We start from the raw sequence: 19,845 nt of genomic DNA on the forward strand, positions 1-19,845 counted from the left end.
CCAAGTTGCGTACTATACTTTAGCTAATACTATACATTGAGGTCAGAGTAATGTATGTGATGTTGTCCAATATATAATGAAATGAATAAATGCAAAGTGTTTAGTTACCCTCGCGCCCTCGTGCGCGGTGAGCTTGTACTTGTTGTGCGGCTTGAGCGCGGGCAGCGTGAACACCTTGAACTGCTCCTCCGACGTGATGACGACGCGGTGCGCGCCGCCCTCCGGCAGCGCCGCCACGCCGCGCTCCACCTGCGCACGCGCACTTTTACTCACTCATTCACTCACTCACTCACTCTCCACAATAGGCTATTTGACTGGTTTTTAAAATCCATTTTATATTATTTAGTAGAGGTTAAGGAACCCAGTAAAAGTTTTTTTTTTATTTCTAGTACATTTTTGCCAAAAAATATCATATTAAAAATTCCATATTTAAATAGCACGCAAAAACGCTACTTGGACAATATGGCGCTGCAATGGGGTTGGTGACGTCACTTTCCGGTATTTTAATCTGTGGTACATAACCCCGGCCAATCAGGAGCGTTTTGTGTCACGTGACAAACGTTTGAAAAAAATCATTTTTATTTATGGATTTTTGAATAAATTAAGTATTACTTTCAACTTTCGTTAGTAAACAACCATTTTTAAACTCATAATATACACTGATTACAATAATTCCCAACTTATTTTTCGCATTGTCAAATAGCCTATTGCGTGTACATTTTGTCAATTGTTTCAATTATATGATTCATTTAGAGCACCTTTGATTACAATATGTTATTCGTAAAGGGAACTACAGCAAATCTTCGAAAGTAATATAAACCAAAAATGCTACCTCCAATGGATCAGGCAGAGGTACGGCGGCTCCATCTAATACTGTGATGCCGATGACGGGCGCTCTGTGCTTTAACTGAATTTCTTTTGCAAGTTGACAGGTGACCTGTGAAGTGGTAAAAAAATTAAGTATTTAAGTAAATATTATGTATTAAAAATATTGTTCAAAAATCACTTTGGTATCTATATAAATAATTATAATTATTTTTTTGCTCAGAAGATATTCACAAACAGTGACAACTAACAACTTTGTTAAGCAAATGAAAAATTTAAAATGCCATCTTGGATCTCAGCAAAATATTTCAGTGCAATTATCACAGTAGATACTAACCGGTTCCTCTTTTCGTTTATTCGTGTTGGGAACGTTTATCGTAAATGCGTATACGGTTCCGTTGTTCGTTCCCGCCCATAATGTTGGCGTCGAATTTTGTGCTGCGAAACAAAACACAGATTACTTACAATTTAATGGAAAAGTGTACATTCGATGACTTATGTATCACAAGATAACTATAAAAAAACGAGTTTGTTTATAAAACAAAGACATAGTATAACCATTATTAAAATATTTAAGATTGAAGTATTATCAAAGTTGTTCTGTATAAGATAATTCCATCATTAACTAAAATTAAAGTATACATTCTCCTATTGAAGAAAATTCCAAAATAATTAAAAAATTGTTTTTCACATTTATTTTCAGTTTCCCTTTTTCCTTGAAACATGCTGACCGCACCTTGTTTTATCAAAATTACAACTCATATAGTTTCATACCATATAATAACATTGTACCCATATAGTATAATATTGTATTCGAAATATCTAATAATTTGGGTTACTGGCTTGGGGATATTTAAGTACCACTTATATGGGATGATTGGAATTGATTCGAGCACGGTGAGTCGAGATGGCCCAGTGGTTAGAACGCGTGCATCTTATCCGATGATTACGGGTTCAATCCCAGGCAAGCACCGCTAATTCAAGTGCTAAATTTGTCTTTATAATTCATCTCGTGCTCAGCGGTGAAAGAAAACATCGTGAGGAAACCTGCATGTGACAAATTTCATAGAAATTCTGCCACATGTGCATTCCACCAACACACATTGGAACAGCGTGGTGGAATATGTTCCAAACCTTCTCCTCAAAGGGAGAGGAGGCCTTCAGCCCGGCAGTGGGAATTTGCAGGCTGTTGTTGTTGAGCACGGTTGTATAATCACAACTCACTGTTGATAAGGAAGGTGCGCGCGAAGTACAGGCAGCGCACCATGGAGCCGAAGGTCTTTATAATTCATCTCGTGCTCAGCGGTGAAGGAAAACATCGTGAGGAAACCTGCATGTGACAAATTTCAAAGAAATTCTGCCACATGTGCATTCCACCAACACACATTGGAACAGCGTGGTGGAATATGTTCCAAACCTTCTCCTCAAAGGGAGAGGAGGCCTTCAGCCCGGCAGTGGGAATTTGCAGGCTGTTGTTGTTGAGCACGGTTGTATAAGCACAACTCACTGTTGATGAGGAAGGTGCGCGCGAAGTACAGGCAGCGCACCATGGAGCCGAAGGCGTCGTCCGTGGAGCGCGCCTCCACCGCGCGCTCGATGGGTTTCACGTCGGCGTCCACTTCGCTGATTTTCTCGGCCGACTTCTTAGCAGCTGGCTGTTGATACGATCATTCACGTTAATGAGGTTTAAGAATTTCATTCTCAAACAGACAGATTCACTTACATGGGAACAGTATGATAAATATAACAATAACAAAAAAATATATTCGCCTTATAGATACTTCGTTAACCGAATAAAATATAGTAAAATAGCTGTGTGTATTTTAATTTCTACAAAAGTGGGTATTCTCTAAAATATATTTTGAGAGTTGAGACTTGAACTCGCTAACTGAGCTTACATTTTTTATATAAGATGGTAATTTGTTATAAAGTTGTGCTCCATCGAAAGTAATATTTTTTACGTTAATACTTTTTGTACAAAGAATAATTTGTAATACAAATGTTAAATCTCAAATCATTCTATATTATGTACAGCTGATTCCCATGGCGCTATTACTCATAGATAGGAAACCCCACGAGGTAATAATAAAAATTTCAATTATTAATTTTAATCATTCCGATTATTTAAAATTATTTCATTACTTGTGCCGGCGAAGTAGGACTAGCTGAAGTTGTAGTTTGACGTCTTTGCGAGCGACCCTTTCGTAGGCGTCTGAAAGACTCCCTCAGGGACTTCTTGAAGGATTTTCGTCTCGAAATCGGCGTGTCCCCAGCGCCCGAGTGATCTGATTGTTCATAAGGTATGATAAATTAGAGGGTGATGAAGTAAGTTAAAAATAAATCATAGCAGGGTAGGGTTTGCAATAGTTACACTTTGTAAGTATTGCACATTTAAGAATTAACTTTGCCATCAAATCAAATCAAATCAATCAAATCAAAATAAACTTTATTCATGTAGGATTTTACATGCACTTTTGAATCGTCAATTAAGTGAAGCTACCACCGGTTCGAAAAGTAGATTCTACCGAGAACAACCGGCAAGAAACTCAGTAGTTACTCTTTTTTAATATTTAAAAATATAAAGTCATGTTAGTTAAATACAATTATTTAAATTAATATATCCTGCGTGGAAGTCAACAGGTGGAAGTCACCATAGATGCAACGTTAATTAATGGCATCTAACACGTTACGTTATGGCATAAGTTACAATAACATTGCACGTATGAACTGACTCCAACCGTAAGCCAGTAACACAAGGCATTATCAACGGCCGAAAGCTGCGCGCACACCACGCCCCACTCCCACTGCGCGCATAACGTGTACGTACCGTGCGGGTTGAGCGTGCACTTGTGCGTGAGCGGCACGACGCGCAGCGCGTCCAGCAGCGCCAGCCCGTGCGCCGTGCCCGCGCACACCACGCCCCACTCCCACTGCGCGCATAACGAGTACGTACCGTGCGGGTTGAGCGTGCACTTGTGCGTGAGCGGCACGACGCGCAGCGCGTCCAGCAGCGCCAGCCCGTGCGCCGTGCCCGCGCACACCACGCCCCACTCCCACTGCGCGCATAACGAGTACGTACCGTGCGGGTTGAGCGTGCACTTGTGCGTGAGCGGCACGACGCGCAGCGCGTCCAGCAGCGCCAGCCCGTGCGCCGTGCCCGCGCACACCACGCCCCACTCCCACTGCGCGCATAACGAGTACGTACCGTGCGGGTTGAGCGTGCACTTGTGCGTGAGCGGCACGACGCGCAGCGCGTCCAGCAGCGCCAGCCCGTGCGCCGTGCCCGCGCACACCACGCCCCACTCCCACTGCGCGCATAACGAGTACGTACCGTGCGGGTTGAGCGTGCACTTGTGCGTGAGCGGCACGACGCGCAGCGCGTCCAGCAGCGCCAGCCCGTGCGCCGTGCCCGCGCACACCACGCCCCACTCCCACTGCGCGCATAACGAGTACGTACCGTGCGGGTTGAGCGTGCACTTGTGCGTGAGCGGCACGACGCGCAGCGCGTCCAGCAGCGCCAGCCCGTGCGCCGTGCCCGCGCACACCACGCCCCACTCCCACTGCGCGCATAACGAGTACGTACCGTGCGGGTTGAGCGTGCACTTGTGCGTGAGCGGCACGACGCGCAGCGCGTCCAGCAGCGCCAGCCCGTGCGCCGTGCCCGCGCACACCACGCCCCACTCCCACTGCGCGCATAACGAGTACGTACCGTGCGGGTTGAGCGTGCACTTGTGCGTGAGCGGCACGACGCGCAGCGCGTCCAGCAGCGCCAGCCCGTGCGCCGTGCCCGCGCACACCACGCCCCACTCCCACTGCGCGCATAACGAGTACGTACCGTGCGGGTTGAGCGTGCACTTGTGCGTGAGCGGCACGACGCGCAGCGCGTCCAGCAGCGCCAGCCCGTGCGCCGTGCCCGCGCACACCACGCCCCACTCCCACTGCGCGCATAACGAGTACGTACCGTGCGGGTTGAGCGTGCAGCACTTGTGCGTGAGCGGCACGACGCGCAGCGCGTCCAGCAGCGCCAGCCCGTGCGCCGTGCCCGCGCACACCACGCCCCACTCCCACTGCGCGCATAACGAGTACGTACCGTGCGGGTTGAGCGTGCACTTGTGCGTGAGCGGCACGACGCGCAGCGCGTCCAGCAGCGCCAGCCCGTGCGCCGTGCCCGCGCACACCACGCCCCACTCCCACTGCGCGCATAACGAGTACGTACCGTGCGGGTTGAGCGTGCACTTGTGCGTGAGCGGCACGACGCGCAGCGCGTCCAGCAGCGCCAGCCCGTGCGCCGTGCCCGCGCACACCACGCCCCACTCCCACTGCGCGCATAACGAGTACGTACCGTGCGGGTTGAGCGTGCACTTGTGCGTGAGCGGCACGACGCGCAGCGCGTCCAGCAGCGCCAGCCCGTGCACACCACGCCCCACTCCCACTGCGCGCATAACGAGTACGTACCGTGCGGGTTGAGCGTGCACTTGTGCGTGAGCGGCACGACGCGCAGCGCGTCCAGCAGCGCCAGCCCGTGCGCCGTGCCCGCGCACACCACGCCCCACTCCCACTGCGCGCATAACGAGTACGTACCGTGCGGGTTGAGCGTGCACTTGTGCGTGAGCGGCACGACGCGCAGCGCGTCCAGCAGCGCCAGCCCGTGCGCCGTGCCCGCGCACACCACGCCCCACTCCCACTGCGCGCATAACGAGTACGTACCGTGCGGGTTGAGCGTGCACTTGTGCGTGAGCGGCACGACGCGCAGCGCGTCCAGCAGCGCCAGCCCGTGCGCCGTGCCCGCGCACACCACGCCCCACTCCCACTGCGCGCATAACGAGTACGTACCGTGCGGGTTGAGCGTGCACTTGTGCGTGAGCGGCACGACGCGCAGCGCGTCCAGCAGCGCCAGCCCGTGCGCCGTGCCCGCGCACACCACGCCCCACTCCCACTGCGCGCATAACGAGTACGTACCGTGCGGGTTGAGCGTGCACTTGTGCGTGAGCGGCACGACGCGCAGCGCGTCCAGCAGCGCCAGCCCGTGCGCCGTGCCCGCGCACACCACGCCCCACTCCCACTGCGCGCATAACGAGTACGTACCGTGCGGGTTGAGCGTGCACTTGTGCGTGAGCGGCACGACGCGCAGCGCGTCCAGCAGCGCCAGCCCGTGCGCCGTGCCCGCGCACACCACGCCCCACTCCCACTGCGCGCATAACGAGTACGTACCGTGCGGGTTGAGCGTGCACTTGTGCGTGAGCGGCACGACGCGCAGCGCGTCCAGCAGCGCCAGCCCGTGCGCCGTGCCCGCGCACACCACGCCCCACTCCCACTGCGCGCATAACGAGTACGTACCGTGCGGGTTGAGCGTGCACTTGTGCGTGAGCGGCACGACGCGCAGCGCGTCCAGCAGCGCCAGCCCGTGCGCCGTGCCCGCGCACACCACGCCCCACTCCCACTGCGCGCATAACGAGTACGTACCGTGCGGGTTGAGCGTGCACTTGTGCGTGAGCGGCACGACGCGCAGCGCGTCCAGCAGCGCCAGCCCGTGCGCCGTGCCCGCGCACACCACGCCCCACTCCCACTGCGCGCATAACGAGTACGTACCGTGCGGGTTGAGCGTGCACTTGTGCGTGAGCGGCACGACGCGCAGCGCGTCCAGCAGCGCCAGCCCGTGCGCCGTGCCCGCGCACACCACGCCCCACTCCCACTGCGCGCTCAGCGCCGTCACGGCGGCCGGCGGCGACAGCTGCCCCACGGCGCTAGCCTGCAAAAGAGCATTCGTGTGTTAGAGCTATAGATAGCGCACGAGTTGAATGCAGAGCTCAGGAATTCGATAGTGCTGTGACCTAATTATAATTGATGACCAAAATACTCATTATATTGTGAGTAATTAATATTGATAATTTTACTAGGTTAGCATAATGAAAAAAAGGCAAAATAATACTAATCATACATTTTTATTAATTATTTCACAAAACGAAATAAAAAAAAAAACATAAAAATGTATTTAGTATTATTATCATCAGATTCAGACATGGTTGAATCGGTGGTCATTATTCAAATAAAAAAATAACACTACTTCAACAATAATAATGCGGTAACACGGCAAGCGTACGATAGCTGTCAAGGATGGAACAACACTACACTGCGGGCGAGCGAGGAGGGGCGTGCGGACAGCGGGGGAGGTGCTCCCACTCTTTACCTCACGCCCCGACTGCATTCAACTCGTGCGCTATCTATAGCTATCCTCGAATACAATGTCATCATATTTAACTATGCATGTCTATAGTTTCGAAGTCACTCACCTGATAGCCGGCTGGGAAAGTTAGGGGACCGGAACGTAGTGTCAGCTGGTCGTGTCCCTTCCATACAAATCCGTCGCGATCTGACACTATATTCACGGGAATCGACTGAAAATAAAATGATTGTTAAAGATTCGCCTCGAAAAGAGTTTACTATTTATTGAAAGTATACTATATACCTTAACTTCTGCTGTGCTCGGTGATGTTTTTAAGCTAGCGATCACGATCTGACCGGCCGCCCCACCGATCGTTAGCATACCGGACAGTGGGCAAAGGAGAACCTGAAATTTACGAAACAAATTAAAATATGACAACACAACATAAACACAGATTTTTAAGATGTCTCATTAGTAAATATTTTGACTTATTATTATTACAATTGCATTATATTTATTAGTTATATTGTTTTTCTTACATACAATGTTTTATAATTTTGTTAAAAATATGATTGTGTAATTTGTAAAAACTTTTATACATAAGAACGATTTAAAAAAGAACTTACTCGTTTAACAGCGAGTCTTGGATCGTCACTGTACGGGTCGAAAGTACCGACTCTTCTGAATGGAGGCCATTCTTCTTCATCGTTCTGACTGTCGTTGTTTTCGCCGATCTCCTCACCGCTGTCGATAAATAGAATATTAATATCTTGTCATAAAAACTTCACTTTTTTATATAATCAACCTTTGTGTATTTAGAAAATCTATAAATATATATTGTGATCAGTTAATGTGAATTGCATTTCCTTACTAATTACTTTTGTAGCTTTCGATTTCCATAAGTTTATATCACAATAAAAAACAAATAATTGAACAGTAGTCTTGTACTAAACAGGCTCAAACAACCACTAAAAAAAATCAGAAACATATCTTCTATACGGATACGAATGATACTTTCATGCATCTACACTACATAGATGTCATTAAATGATTTAAAAATAATGTTACCTCGGAGTCGACCTTTTCAGCCCGCTTCAGATAATAGTAAGCAATAAGCAAAAGATGAAACGTTAACTATGTCTCACAAGCGCGCCACTAGCTTAGGTTTGTGCTAAGGTTTCCGTGTTACGATCAAATCAACGGCAAATTAATGAAAAACCAAGGTATGCGGCGCAATCCATATTAAATACCACGAGCACTTGATGCATGTAACTAGTTGATGGTATTTAAATGGAACATGGATCGATTCGAAAGTAATTCAACCAAAAATCCAAACAAAAGAATAAGCTTTCCCGAAAGCCGTTACTGTCACTTGAAAAGTGATTTTCTGTCAAGAATTTTAGAGTATTTTATAATGAACATTTACGTTATTTTCATTTTCACCTGGATATTTCCTATCAACTTACAAATCTCATCGATCTGTTTCCGTTCGACATGGAATGACCGTGGCTCGCCTCACCTGAAGAGTGGCGCCGTGGTGTACTTGTATAGCGGCGTCATGACGACCCCGCTCACGTCCCAGAAGCGCACGGAGCCGTCCTCGTGGCCCGTCAGAAGCACCTGGCGGTCCGAGCACTCGGGCGTCTCCACGATACCGCCGGATATCGGCCACGGCCCTTCGGAGTACATGTTTTCCGTTTGCTGTTGTCCTGTGAAAATAAATAGACTTTAATAATAGTTAGTTATCGCCCGCGGCTTTGTTTGCGTTTAAGGGATCGGTTGTCATATGTTAGGCAAAAAAAACCTATGTCCTTTCTTGGAGCTCAACTTTGCTTCATACCAAATTTCATCAAATTCGGTTCAGTAGTTTGGTAGTGAAAGAACAACAGACCGATAGATAAACATTGTATAGATTATATGTACTTTTAATAATATGACATGACACTCCATTTAGCAAGGATGCCAAGTTATTCCTGAATGTAATTTATAATTAGTCGTCAACGAAATAAATCCCTGAAGTACGTCGTTCGTTTTATTACTAGGACTTCTGACGCAATAAATGTGGATACGAAATATATTATATATCATATATATAAACATTCACAAAAAGTCAATTATTCTATCCTTCTATCATAATTGACGACCTCCATGGTCGAGTGGTGTGTACACCGGTTTTCATGGGTACGCCACTCTGAGGTCCCGGGTTCGATTCCCGGCCGAGTCGATGTAGATTACCATTAGTTTTCTATGTTGTCTTGGGTCTGGGTGTTTGTGGTACCGTCGTTACTTCTGATTTCCATAACACAAGTGCTTCATTGTGTTGTTTTGTATTGTTGTTGTTTTTTTTTTTTCTTTTTTTTTGTATATTAAGTTAGCAAGTAGTTATAGTTAGTTAATATGTTTATATCTTTCTGTTGTTTTTTCTTCCTTTTGTTTTAAATTTTTATATTTTATTTGTACTGTGTCCTAATAAACATTTCTTTCTTTCTTTCTTTCATTTACATTGGGATCAGAGTAATGTATGTGATGTTGTCTCATATTTATTATATTTATATAATTAGCACAGGCGCTATAACGCGTCCCGCGACAGTCGTAGTCTGTCTCGCTCACCGGCCGCCACGATGTTGTCGTAGACGCCGTCGGCGACCTGGTCGACGAGGTGCGCCGTGGTGACGGCGGACGCGTGCACGGACACGAGGTAGGGCAGGCGCAGAGGCCGCCAGCGCGCGTCGCACAGGTCCAGCGCCACCAGCTCCTCCTCCGCCAGCACCACCTGCGAACAGCCCGCCTCGTAAAGTAACAGCCTGTAAATTTCCCACTGCTGAGATAAGGCCTCCTCTTCCATTAAGGAGAGGGTTTGGAACGTATACCACCACGCTGTTCCAATGCGGGTTGGTGGAATGCACATGTGGCAGAATTTCGATGAAATTAGACACATGCAGGTTTCCTCACGATGTTTTCCCTCACCGCCGAGCATGAGATGAATTATAAACACAAATTAAGCACATATATATAGTGGTGCTTGCCTGGGTTTGAACCCGCAATCATCGGTTAAGATGCACGCGTTCTAACCACTGGGCCATCTCAGCTCTCGCCCGCCTCATACGCTTATTCACCTCCGGGGGAGGAAGCAGTGGGACAATTTAAAATGTATCCGTCTAACCAGACAGGCTGCAACTTGGTTGACGGTCTGCACTTGTATCTGCGCCGGCGTGTCGGGTCTCGTCTCCTGTAGGGGCACGCCATCGGGGGGCACGGGCGTCGTTGTGAAGAAATCGATCACCTAGCGAAGAAGACGGGGTCAAATCACAGAATAATTTAAAATTTGAAATTCAACAGAAATGAAATATATATAGTACGACACAAATTAGATGTAGCATCGGAAAATGCAATAGAATGAAAATAAAACCGTTTACTGCCGATTAACACGACCAATACAAATATCTCCCTATCGCGCCATTCGACGCTATTAGTCGCTATAGATTCTCACGTCAGAGAAAGCAAGTGCATTTAAATCGACGTGTCAAATTGACGAATATATTAGGTCATATGACATTACAAGTTATTACGTTTGTGCAAAGATCATATTCGCATGAGAAATAAATATTGATAATTTAGGATAGCGTACTTCATTCGGACGTGATCGGTTTTACGAATTTTGCCGATGCTACATCTAAGTTGCGTCGTACTGTACAACATGTACAGTACGACACAACTATAAATGGAACTTACTCGGCTTGTGAAATCGAAGGCGACATGTTTCTCGCCCTGCTGCACGGTCACGGTGTACTTGTCAGAGTATGACGATCTGGGCATGCCCCCTACAAGATTTTAAACATTATTCACATTTGTTGTAGGATTAAATCAATACAACATTTGAATTTGAATGATTGACATATCGGTCTCCTCTGAAAGCCTGTACATAATATAAGTCAATAACAGTTTCTCTCTCAATGAAAAATGAAGTTAAAGATGTGAACTGTTATGTAATGTATTGTGTGTATCGTTTCATTGTACGATTCTTGAAGTGATACTTGTTAGGTAGCTATTTGATAACCGCGATATATGTATGTCATTATATGAACGCATCACGTGTATGGTTATTTTTACTGTCATACTAAAACACACGAATACCAAATTGTACTTTGAAGTAGATTAAGTTTCGAAAAGGAAATACTGTTGCAAAGATGAGCTTCTCAGTCAAATTTATACGGACTTGAAATGAAACATACCTGCGTATATTGTGATCTCGTCCCCGTCCACACTGGTCCTGGTGAGGATCTTATTGATAGCTTTACACGGGTAGGGTCCATAGGGCGTGACGGGCTCTTTGAGCGGCCTGTCGCTCGCCGCGCCCGCCACCTCCCACGTCACGTACGAGCCATCGTTGTGGGATGATGTGAAGTGTTCGCCTATTGATTGTTATTTTATCATTAAAGATTTCATTTACAGATTTCTAAGATAGCGTCAGCTGTTGAATAACCTAGTGAACTTAAATACATTTAGACATAAAATATTTTTTTCATACCAATTACAACTAATAAGTATAAACTAAGTAACTAAGTAAGTATAGTAGTAATACGTAGTATGTAGCATCAATTTCGTAAATATTTAGTAATTATGTTTAACATTAAGATGCAAAATGCCACCAAGAGCACGGGGCTTACGATTGAACTAACAAAAATAAATGATATGCCTAGAATAACGATTTTCACATCTATTAATTAAATATATTAAATATTAAAAAAACTGGAGCATAACTATTATCTCACCAATGAAATACTCTTATGCTATAATTAATAACATAATGAAAATAGTTTCAGTACGTGACACTGAACTTGTTAAAAATTGCAACTTCATACAATAAATATAAAGTGCAAGTAAAATTATATAGGTTACCTTCATCGTTCCAACACAAGCTTTCTAGCTGCTGGTTCGAGACGAAAGTGTGTGTCGGTGCCGCCGCCACTCTGTCCCAAAGTACCACCAGACCACGATTGTAACCGATCAGGATACGGGTCGGTACTTTTGGATGTTCGCAAACAGATTCTACCGCTCCTGGATTCACTTTGAAGTCTTCAGGACAACTAAATAATAAAGAGTCATTTAATATATTTAATATCATGAAAGTTCTGAAAGAGTTTATTTATTTTTTATGCAAAAAATTTTTTAAGCAAGCGATTGTGGGACAGACTGTGAGGAGGTATAAGGTCGTTTTTTCTTATTTCAAACCTTTTCAATAAAAAATCTATTATAATATTATATGCAAACGATAAATGCAAACGTTTGACACATTCATCACAAATACATAAATTGCAAATATATAATATACTAAATTTACGTTTAGTACAGCAGTTTGAAATTGTTACTTGTATGATATTTGTTTCGTAAATATTTAACGTAATAAACTTAATTTTTTCTCGAGAATAGTAATAACAATTTTAGACAAATTTTAAATGTTCTTCGTACTTACTTTTGCATAACAACGTCTTGATAAATAACATCCTCGTTTAGTGTGAAAGCATTGCAGTCGATGGTGTAGATGTTTCCTCCCTCTGTACCGAGCAGTAGGTTCTTGCTGGACGACTCCACGCATATTGACGATATCTTTTTATTCTTGCCTTCGAAGGCGTGTGATTTAAGTTCTACGAGGGATTTCTCATTTATTTCCCATAAATGTAAACTGTTATCGTCGCAAAGTGATATTAAACGTCCCGTGCCTGTAATAAAGATTGAACTATCAATATAAAATATACTCGATTACATAATAATACTTACATAGTGGTTATTTTATGAGACATCAAGATATTGCGGCAAATTTTGATCGTCTATAGAGATAGACGAGACTACGTCAAAATTTAAAATCAGACAGAGATCTGTATTTTAAGGGATTGAAGGGCTTGTCTTTCCGAAGGGCAGAAGTCTGAGAATTATTAAGTATCTTCCAGTAGACTTACTGAATATTTTGATAAGAAATACAGTATTTTTTCTATAACAGGGATTGAACTCGATTTTAGCTCAGTTTTCAACAAATGCAACTATACAAATACCATTCATAAGAGAACAACCACTGTTGTCAGCCAAATGAATTGCAAGCACTATTACTTCGATTGATTTGCAAAATAAATATTCTAAACGATGAAAAAGATTAACGTTCCAAAATAGTAATTCCATAAGTTACAAAACAACTTATAACATTTTCTATCTAATCTGGAAACTTATTTTTAATTTTCATATGATAATAGTGGTAGGTGGTCACAATCAAGCATAGACTTTGGTATTGTAAGAAATATTAACCATCCCCTATAACGTGAATGTGCTCACCGTTAAAACTGAACCCACCAATACCAGCTTAAGCTATTTGTCTGAAGACTTATACTCGGGCTTACACAAGACCGTTCCATTTTACCCGTATTAAAAAAAATCTGTTGCGACAGCTTATATTTTGATTAAGTCTATGACATGTCAAGATGTTAGAGTTATTAATTCTGTGATAATCTTTTACTGTGACAAATGTATGTTGAAATGTATGTTATAATCTGTGGCAAGCTAACCAAGCGTGTATGTTTACGCTAGGTGCGGTTACTACATTCGATACGCAGATACGGTCTAATAACGAGTGAACGAACCATTTCTATTTCTACGTAAGTTTATTGATATTTTTGCGGTCTTCATATGGTAACAATGTCAAAAATCGTTATTTTGAAATGACATAATATTTTGTATTACATAGTAAAAAGCAGTTAAACGTGGGTAACGTTTGAAATGAGAACTCTGTCGACATTTTTGCAGTTTATTTTATAGCAAAAAAGGGGCGTGATATTTTGTAATTAGGCTTCCGTTACTCAAAGCATAACAGACAATAGAGAAATACAACTATACTACTAAAAAGGCAGTATATATACATAATAAATAAATATCACATACCATCAAATAAAGTTATCACGCTGCGTCTATCTGTCTAAACGCGATAAATACAGAAACTACTTAATGTTTTTTTATGGTTTTAATGAGTAAGGTTTATTTAAGTGTATAATTCATTAAACTATGTGTAAAATGCCTTAAATATAATGATGAAAAAATGTGTTAAAAATGATGATGTAAATACAATGATGTTTTCAGCAAAATGTTTTATATACTCTCCTTCTACACGGAAATCGGAACACTCGGAATTTATTATAAATAATAATGAAAATAATGATGTATTTTTTGTAGATAATCTCGAACTAACTAATTTAGTAATAATAATTGATTATCATTTTAGACATTTAATTATATTTTAGTTATTTTGGAATTTCATTTACAGATAAACTATAATTATGTACCTAATAATCGCCGGTTGCGTCAGAATAAGGATATTCCAGTAGTAGGGAGTTATGCATTTACTTCTATTGGTAATATGATACGACCTAGCTTGAGTGCTTCAACTGATCTATGATATATTTATAAATTTACAGAAGTTCTCCTGTTGGGTGCAAACAGGGTATTTGGGTTTTTGCCACAGACCTATTTTTGTATTTAATCATTAAAAGCGTTTTGGTGGAAGCCTGTGGCGGTTTTAAAAATTCTTACTATACAGCCTACATTAATGGCTTTCCGTAGTATCAAACTTTATGGTATAATAAATATTAGTCTTAAAATTTTTCGTAAAAGCAGTATTCATTACTGCTACAAAAACGAGTTGTTCGGGCTCTTATTTAGTCTCTAAAGGCAGTGACTCTCCGTGATATTTTTAGGTAAAGCTTACAGTAACGTCACGGTATTTTTACCACAACAGCAGGTATTTCCAATCCTTCGAAACTGTAAGTGTCTATTACTGAGAATGTTAAACAGAAATTCTATATTCCTTTTTATTGATCCTTGGGTTTGAACCTTGACCTTGCGATCGAAGATCGTATTCCTAGCCACTAGACAACGAGGCAGTTAAGACAATTTCAGTTTTACAAATTGCCTATCATGTAGTAGAACTTAGTTTTTTCTTGGAAATCTATACTACAATACTAACGAATGCTCTATTTCCATACATATATAATAAATGTAACACAGCTATTCGTCCTGGATATTCACATATAAATATACATATATATATATTGAAAAATCCTTAACGTAAATCCAGCGACCTTGTGGTTTACCGAGAGGAAGGAATGATGATTCAGAGCAATAGCAATATAATTTAGTTTTAAGAATAACGATATTTATATTCCTATGATTAATTAAAATACACAACTGACACAGTCATACTAAAAATTACATAAATATTTGACTACATTGATTTTATTATTTTATGGTAATACAAATAAAATATAACTGCGTTGGCTGGAAATCGCAATTAAACATAAGGCCGAGACGAAAAAAAATTTTATACGTAATCGTGACAACGGAGTGGTGGTCAGTTGTAAAACGGTAATGTTCGATTTTTATATTTGGCCACCAACAAAATAAGACCTGTGGTCTCTCGTCTTGTACAATGAGTTAAGTTACGGTTGTAGTGTCTAGAAGAAATTTATAAACCTAAACATATTGACATTTTATACACTTTTCTGTTCTGTATCAAAAATTTTATAAACTTCGTTCAGAACGTAACCTAACTCATAATTTTTTTTAAAAAAGCGTGACATTATTATATTTAAAATATTTGAATGAAAGTTCTTATCAAACAGAGAAGTTGACTCGATAGGATATCTTATTAATAAATGAGTTAATTTTAGAATATTCTGCCAACTAATGTTAGAAACTGTTACCTGAAACTGGTTTCTATTCAGGCCAACAGACGTTCTGAGTCTATATTATTTTGTCTTTCCAGTTAGAGAAAAGACTGATATTGTTTTCGAGATTTTTTTTAGTGACTAATATAAACGAAGTCACATTTACTAAAAACAATAAGTAAAATAACTATTGTTTACCCCCGTGTAACCCTGTCATCGTATTGTCTTCGGGCGGTCGTAGAATTTAGTTAAAGTCAAAATTAAGATCAAAATTCGCCTATCTTTCCTTGGGATTCAAGTTTGCGGTTAAGTATTTCAGCCGTTAAACAGTAACAGACAGGCAGATAGTTATTTTGAATTTATAACAAATTAAAGACAACTTGACTTACCAGGTATGAAATGTATTTGTGTGACAGGTGAGTCTAGGTTAGTGTGTTGTCCATATAACTCGACGCCTGGGCGCCCGTATACTTTGAGGGCGCCTGAAGCCGTTCCCAGAGCAGCGAGTCTTAATAGAGGGTCCCAAGCGAGAGCTGATGCTCTGTGAGGGAAGCCGTGTTGGACTGTCTGTGGACAAAAACAAGAGCCCTCATTATAAATTACATACTATGTATTTTTAGATCACGTGCGATTTTGTGGTGTCTGTATAATTCAATTTTATGTTTAGGAATATTTACACATATGTATTTACATTAGTTGGTAGTGTAAATTGTTTACTATTTCTTTACAAATTTATAACAAATGAGGAACAATTATTGTTCCTCATTTGTTAGGATTATGGTGGGTTATGATTTGTACTAGCAATACAGAAAATATTGTTTGCGTAATTTTAAATTTAAATAAGTTTTGCGTTTTGTCCATAGCTAGGATTCGATACATGAAGATTTTCTCACTAAGTTTTCTTGGATCTCAACGAACGCAAGATAAATTATAAACACTAATTAAGTTTAACATTAAAATTTAGTGGCCCTTTCGCCGTTTTAAACTATCCTTATATAAAGATTCAATTGTTACGGTATCCCAGTGGTTGGACCATTGGTACACCGCGCTTTAAATGATATTGATTTAATGTTAGCCATTTTATTATTTAGCACAGCATATGCAATAGCAAACAACAATAAGGTTTCTCGAATTTTACTGACTACCAAGGTAAAACTAAGTTATAACGCAAATCGCAGGAAAGTTGCAGAAGTCTTACTGAAAGGACTTAAGACAGGAAATCAGTACGAAACAATTGGTACACGAAGGAACAACTTGTTACTTGTCAGTAGAACGAAGCAGACTGTTTTAGTGCCGCTAGGGAAATGCAATGTGCATTTAATATATACAGAAAGATCCTGAATCGTCAGAATAGAATATAATATAAAGATACATACGTACCAGTGTTTTCGGATACATAGCCAGTTAAGTTTGGAACGGAAATAGAAAATACAAACGTGTTATGGAGACTAGAAATAAATAGATGCAACTATTATGAACTGCAATGAGTTTATTTCGAGGATTTTGCTTAGCAATTGAGCAGCAAACATTATAACTAACAAGAAGGAACGTATTACTTTTGTTAATGTCACACTAATGTATATCTTATGTAAAACATATAACATTTCATCGAACTCTACATTATAGTGGAATGGCTTATACATAGGCTAATCCTACCAAAAGATACAAAAGCCAAATAGACAACACTTAAATGGACGCGATATAATTGGGAGCTTCAGTATCTATGGCATTTAATTTTGTTACATAAGCTTGCGATTTTTGAATTAAAAAATCATCAGAACTTTGAAAGTGAAATTAAAATGGATGTAAGCACCTAGTTTAGGAATAGTATTATATTATAAACCCACATAATGCAATATATAGTTAAGCTATGCAGCAAATCGGCGGGTGTACGTAAATCTAAAGTTTGATATTTTTATTATTGTTTTGTTTGTTTATTGCTTTTCCGATTGGTATACACTACATGTAGCCTAGAACATCATATTTTTCTTGTTAATTAATAAATATGGTGCTTACAATGTTTTTGTCTCAACATTGGACGAAACAATAGACGGTCAAGTCACGATATGGACAAATATACAAAATGAAATGACTCAACAATCTTGTACCGTGTAAGTAATCCTACTTCAACTGAATATAAATTATCATGTACATGGTCAAAAGAACCGGAGACCTCACAGGGCAAGAACAAATTCGCAAATAAAATAATGTGATGGTCATAATCAAGTGTCGATGGATGAAACATTCTTAATGCTAGTGATGAAATTTTATCGACATCAACGATCACTTGATCGAATTTAATTCTAATAGTCTCATTTCAAGGCTAGGTTAAATGTTAGTCTAGTCACGACGGTTTACTTTAAGGAGAAACTAGAAAGTTATTCCTTCTGGTACGGGACTTATTTAAGGGCAAAGTGTAGAACGTACGCTACGATTAGAGCATAACACAACATGCTGATTTTCGACAATAACGCAATCTCTTTTGTAGTATATACATAGTTGTACTATATAGTTAGAATACTTCAACTGATTCTGATGAATATTATTGTGAAGTACGTGCCTAGGTATCATTTCGTAATTATATTGTTTCCAGTTAAAATTGATTGTCACGTTGTAATCGCTGCAAAGCGGAGTTTTGCATAACCTGCTTCGGTCGTCGATCGTTTTGAAACTTAATAAACCTCGGTACTGGCTGATTAACTCGAAACATAATTTGACGATGAACTTCCTAATTCAAAATCATCAACCTAATTCTTATAATTACCATTACTGACAGATGAAATAGCAATTTATTTTACGTATCACCCTCGTGGAATTACCAACTGAATCGCAGTGTTACGCCATTTTGATATCTATAACCTAATAATTGTATAACAATTTTAGTCAATGTCCCATATTACATTTTGACATTTGACGCTCTGCTCTATTGTGTGTTGCTCACCAGTTTCGACTTTCTTCTTACAGAATGCCTGTACTGAATTGAAATATCTTATAACTGTAATTAATGCTCAATAAAAATCCATATCAGAACGTAATACTCGGTAGTCGGTCGGTATACCCTGAGCTATACTGTGTAAGTTGATTTATATAAAGATGACATAGGCACTAATACTGCATAATAACCGCTATGACAAAAGAAACGTGGGAATTTTTCACACATGAAATGCTTCATTCTATTACGTGATTAAAAACGAACATATTGCATTCCGCGTAACGTGAATGAACAATTTGTTATGTAAGTATACTTTTAGTTAATGTGTAAACACAAATGAATGTTAATGCATTCTCTTATCGAACTTTAACGTGTTTCAGATTTAGCCGACTGTGTATGTTCTGTAAATAGTAAGTTTATCGTTGTTTATCGACGGAGCTTTAGTCAGTCTAATTAACATTTTTTACGAAATATTTGTGTTGGTTTTAGTCTTTTTTGGATTTTTTGAAAATAGAATCTATTTTTATGTTCTATGTTATGTGTCTATGTTCAGCAGCTGCAGTTGTGTGTGTTAATGTACATCTCCCTTCACACATACGAATAATACTCAGTATCATCCAATCGAATACTAGCGGGAGCCTCTAAACGTTTCACCTATCACGAATAGCGGATTGTGAAACTGTAATTATACTTTTGTGTATAAAGAATACATACGAAGATTGTATATTTAGTTCTTGAATGTGAAAGTCCGGTATGCAATACAAATGGCTTACAAAAGAATTATTTAACGACGTCAGTCCGTCCTACGCCTACCTTTATTTAAATATGAAACAAACAAAGAGCCTCTATCCATACTGTTAGATATATATATCCATAATATATATTCGTAAAGCACTATCATTATAAATGATATATAATTTGCTTTTAAGTAATGAACGATGATTTTAATGGATAGTGTGTGAGTACTTTGTTTTTGTCACTTACTTTAAGTTTACGAGACTCATTACATAACTTTGCTTCAATGCATTTGCTATAATTTATGTTTATAATAAAACTGTAGAGAAATATTTTCAGTTTATATTTGAAAAGTCGATATATTATCTCGTTATTTTGCTATAAAACTAAATTGCACAAAAAATTCGTTTACGATGGATGAATAGATTTGAAATTAAATTTTATATCTATGCTTAGCATTTATGATCGCCTGGTACATGTGCACC

At 40.8% G+C, this 19,845-nt stretch overlaps 1 protein-coding gene across 5 annotated transcripts in view; it reads right to left on the reverse strand.

Moving 5' to 3' along the window:
• LOC124544567 (lethal(2) giant larvae protein) overlaps nt 1-19,845 on the reverse strand; it is a 46,790-nt gene that overhangs the window by 6,884 nt on the left and 20,061 nt on the right. For all 5 annotated transcript variants that reach the window (XM_047123171.1, XM_047123172.1, XM_047123174.1 and 2 more), the window contains 17 exons: nt 16,083-16,260; nt 12,462-12,708; nt 11,888-12,075; nt 11,221-11,400; nt 10,721-10,809; nt 10,152-10,271; nt 9,599-9,761; nt 8,508-8,697; nt 7,615-7,732; nt 7,292-7,393; nt 7,116-7,220; nt 6,415-6,574; nt 2,968-3,110; nt 2,333-2,480; nt 1,163-1,263; nt 833-937; nt 109-249 (listed from right to left, as the gene is read on the reverse strand). In XM_047123171.1, the coding sequence (XP_046979127.1) occupies nt 109-249; nt 833-937; nt 1,163-1,263; nt 2,333-2,480; nt 2,968-3,110; nt 6,415-6,574; nt 7,116-7,220; nt 7,292-7,393; nt 7,615-7,732; nt 8,508-8,697; nt 9,599-9,761; nt 10,152-10,271; nt 10,721-10,809; nt 11,221-11,400; nt 11,888-12,075; nt 12,462-12,708; nt 16,083-16,260 (2,478 nt within the window). The remainder of the gene's footprint in view (nt 1-108; nt 250-832; nt 938-1,162; nt 1,264-2,332; nt 2,481-2,967; nt 3,111-6,414; nt 6,575-7,115; nt 7,221-7,291; nt 7,394-7,614; nt 7,733-8,507; nt 8,698-9,598; nt 9,762-10,151; nt 10,272-10,720; nt 10,810-11,220; nt 11,401-11,887; nt 12,076-12,461; nt 12,709-16,082; nt 16,261-19,845) is intronic.

The sequence above is a fragment of the Vanessa cardui genome, chromosome 5, assembly GCF_905220365.1.
Source record: "Vanessa cardui chromosome 5, ilVanCard2.1, whole genome shotgun sequence".
Classification (NCBI taxonomy): Eukaryota; Metazoa; Arthropoda; class Insecta; order Lepidoptera; family Nymphalidae; genus Vanessa; species Vanessa cardui.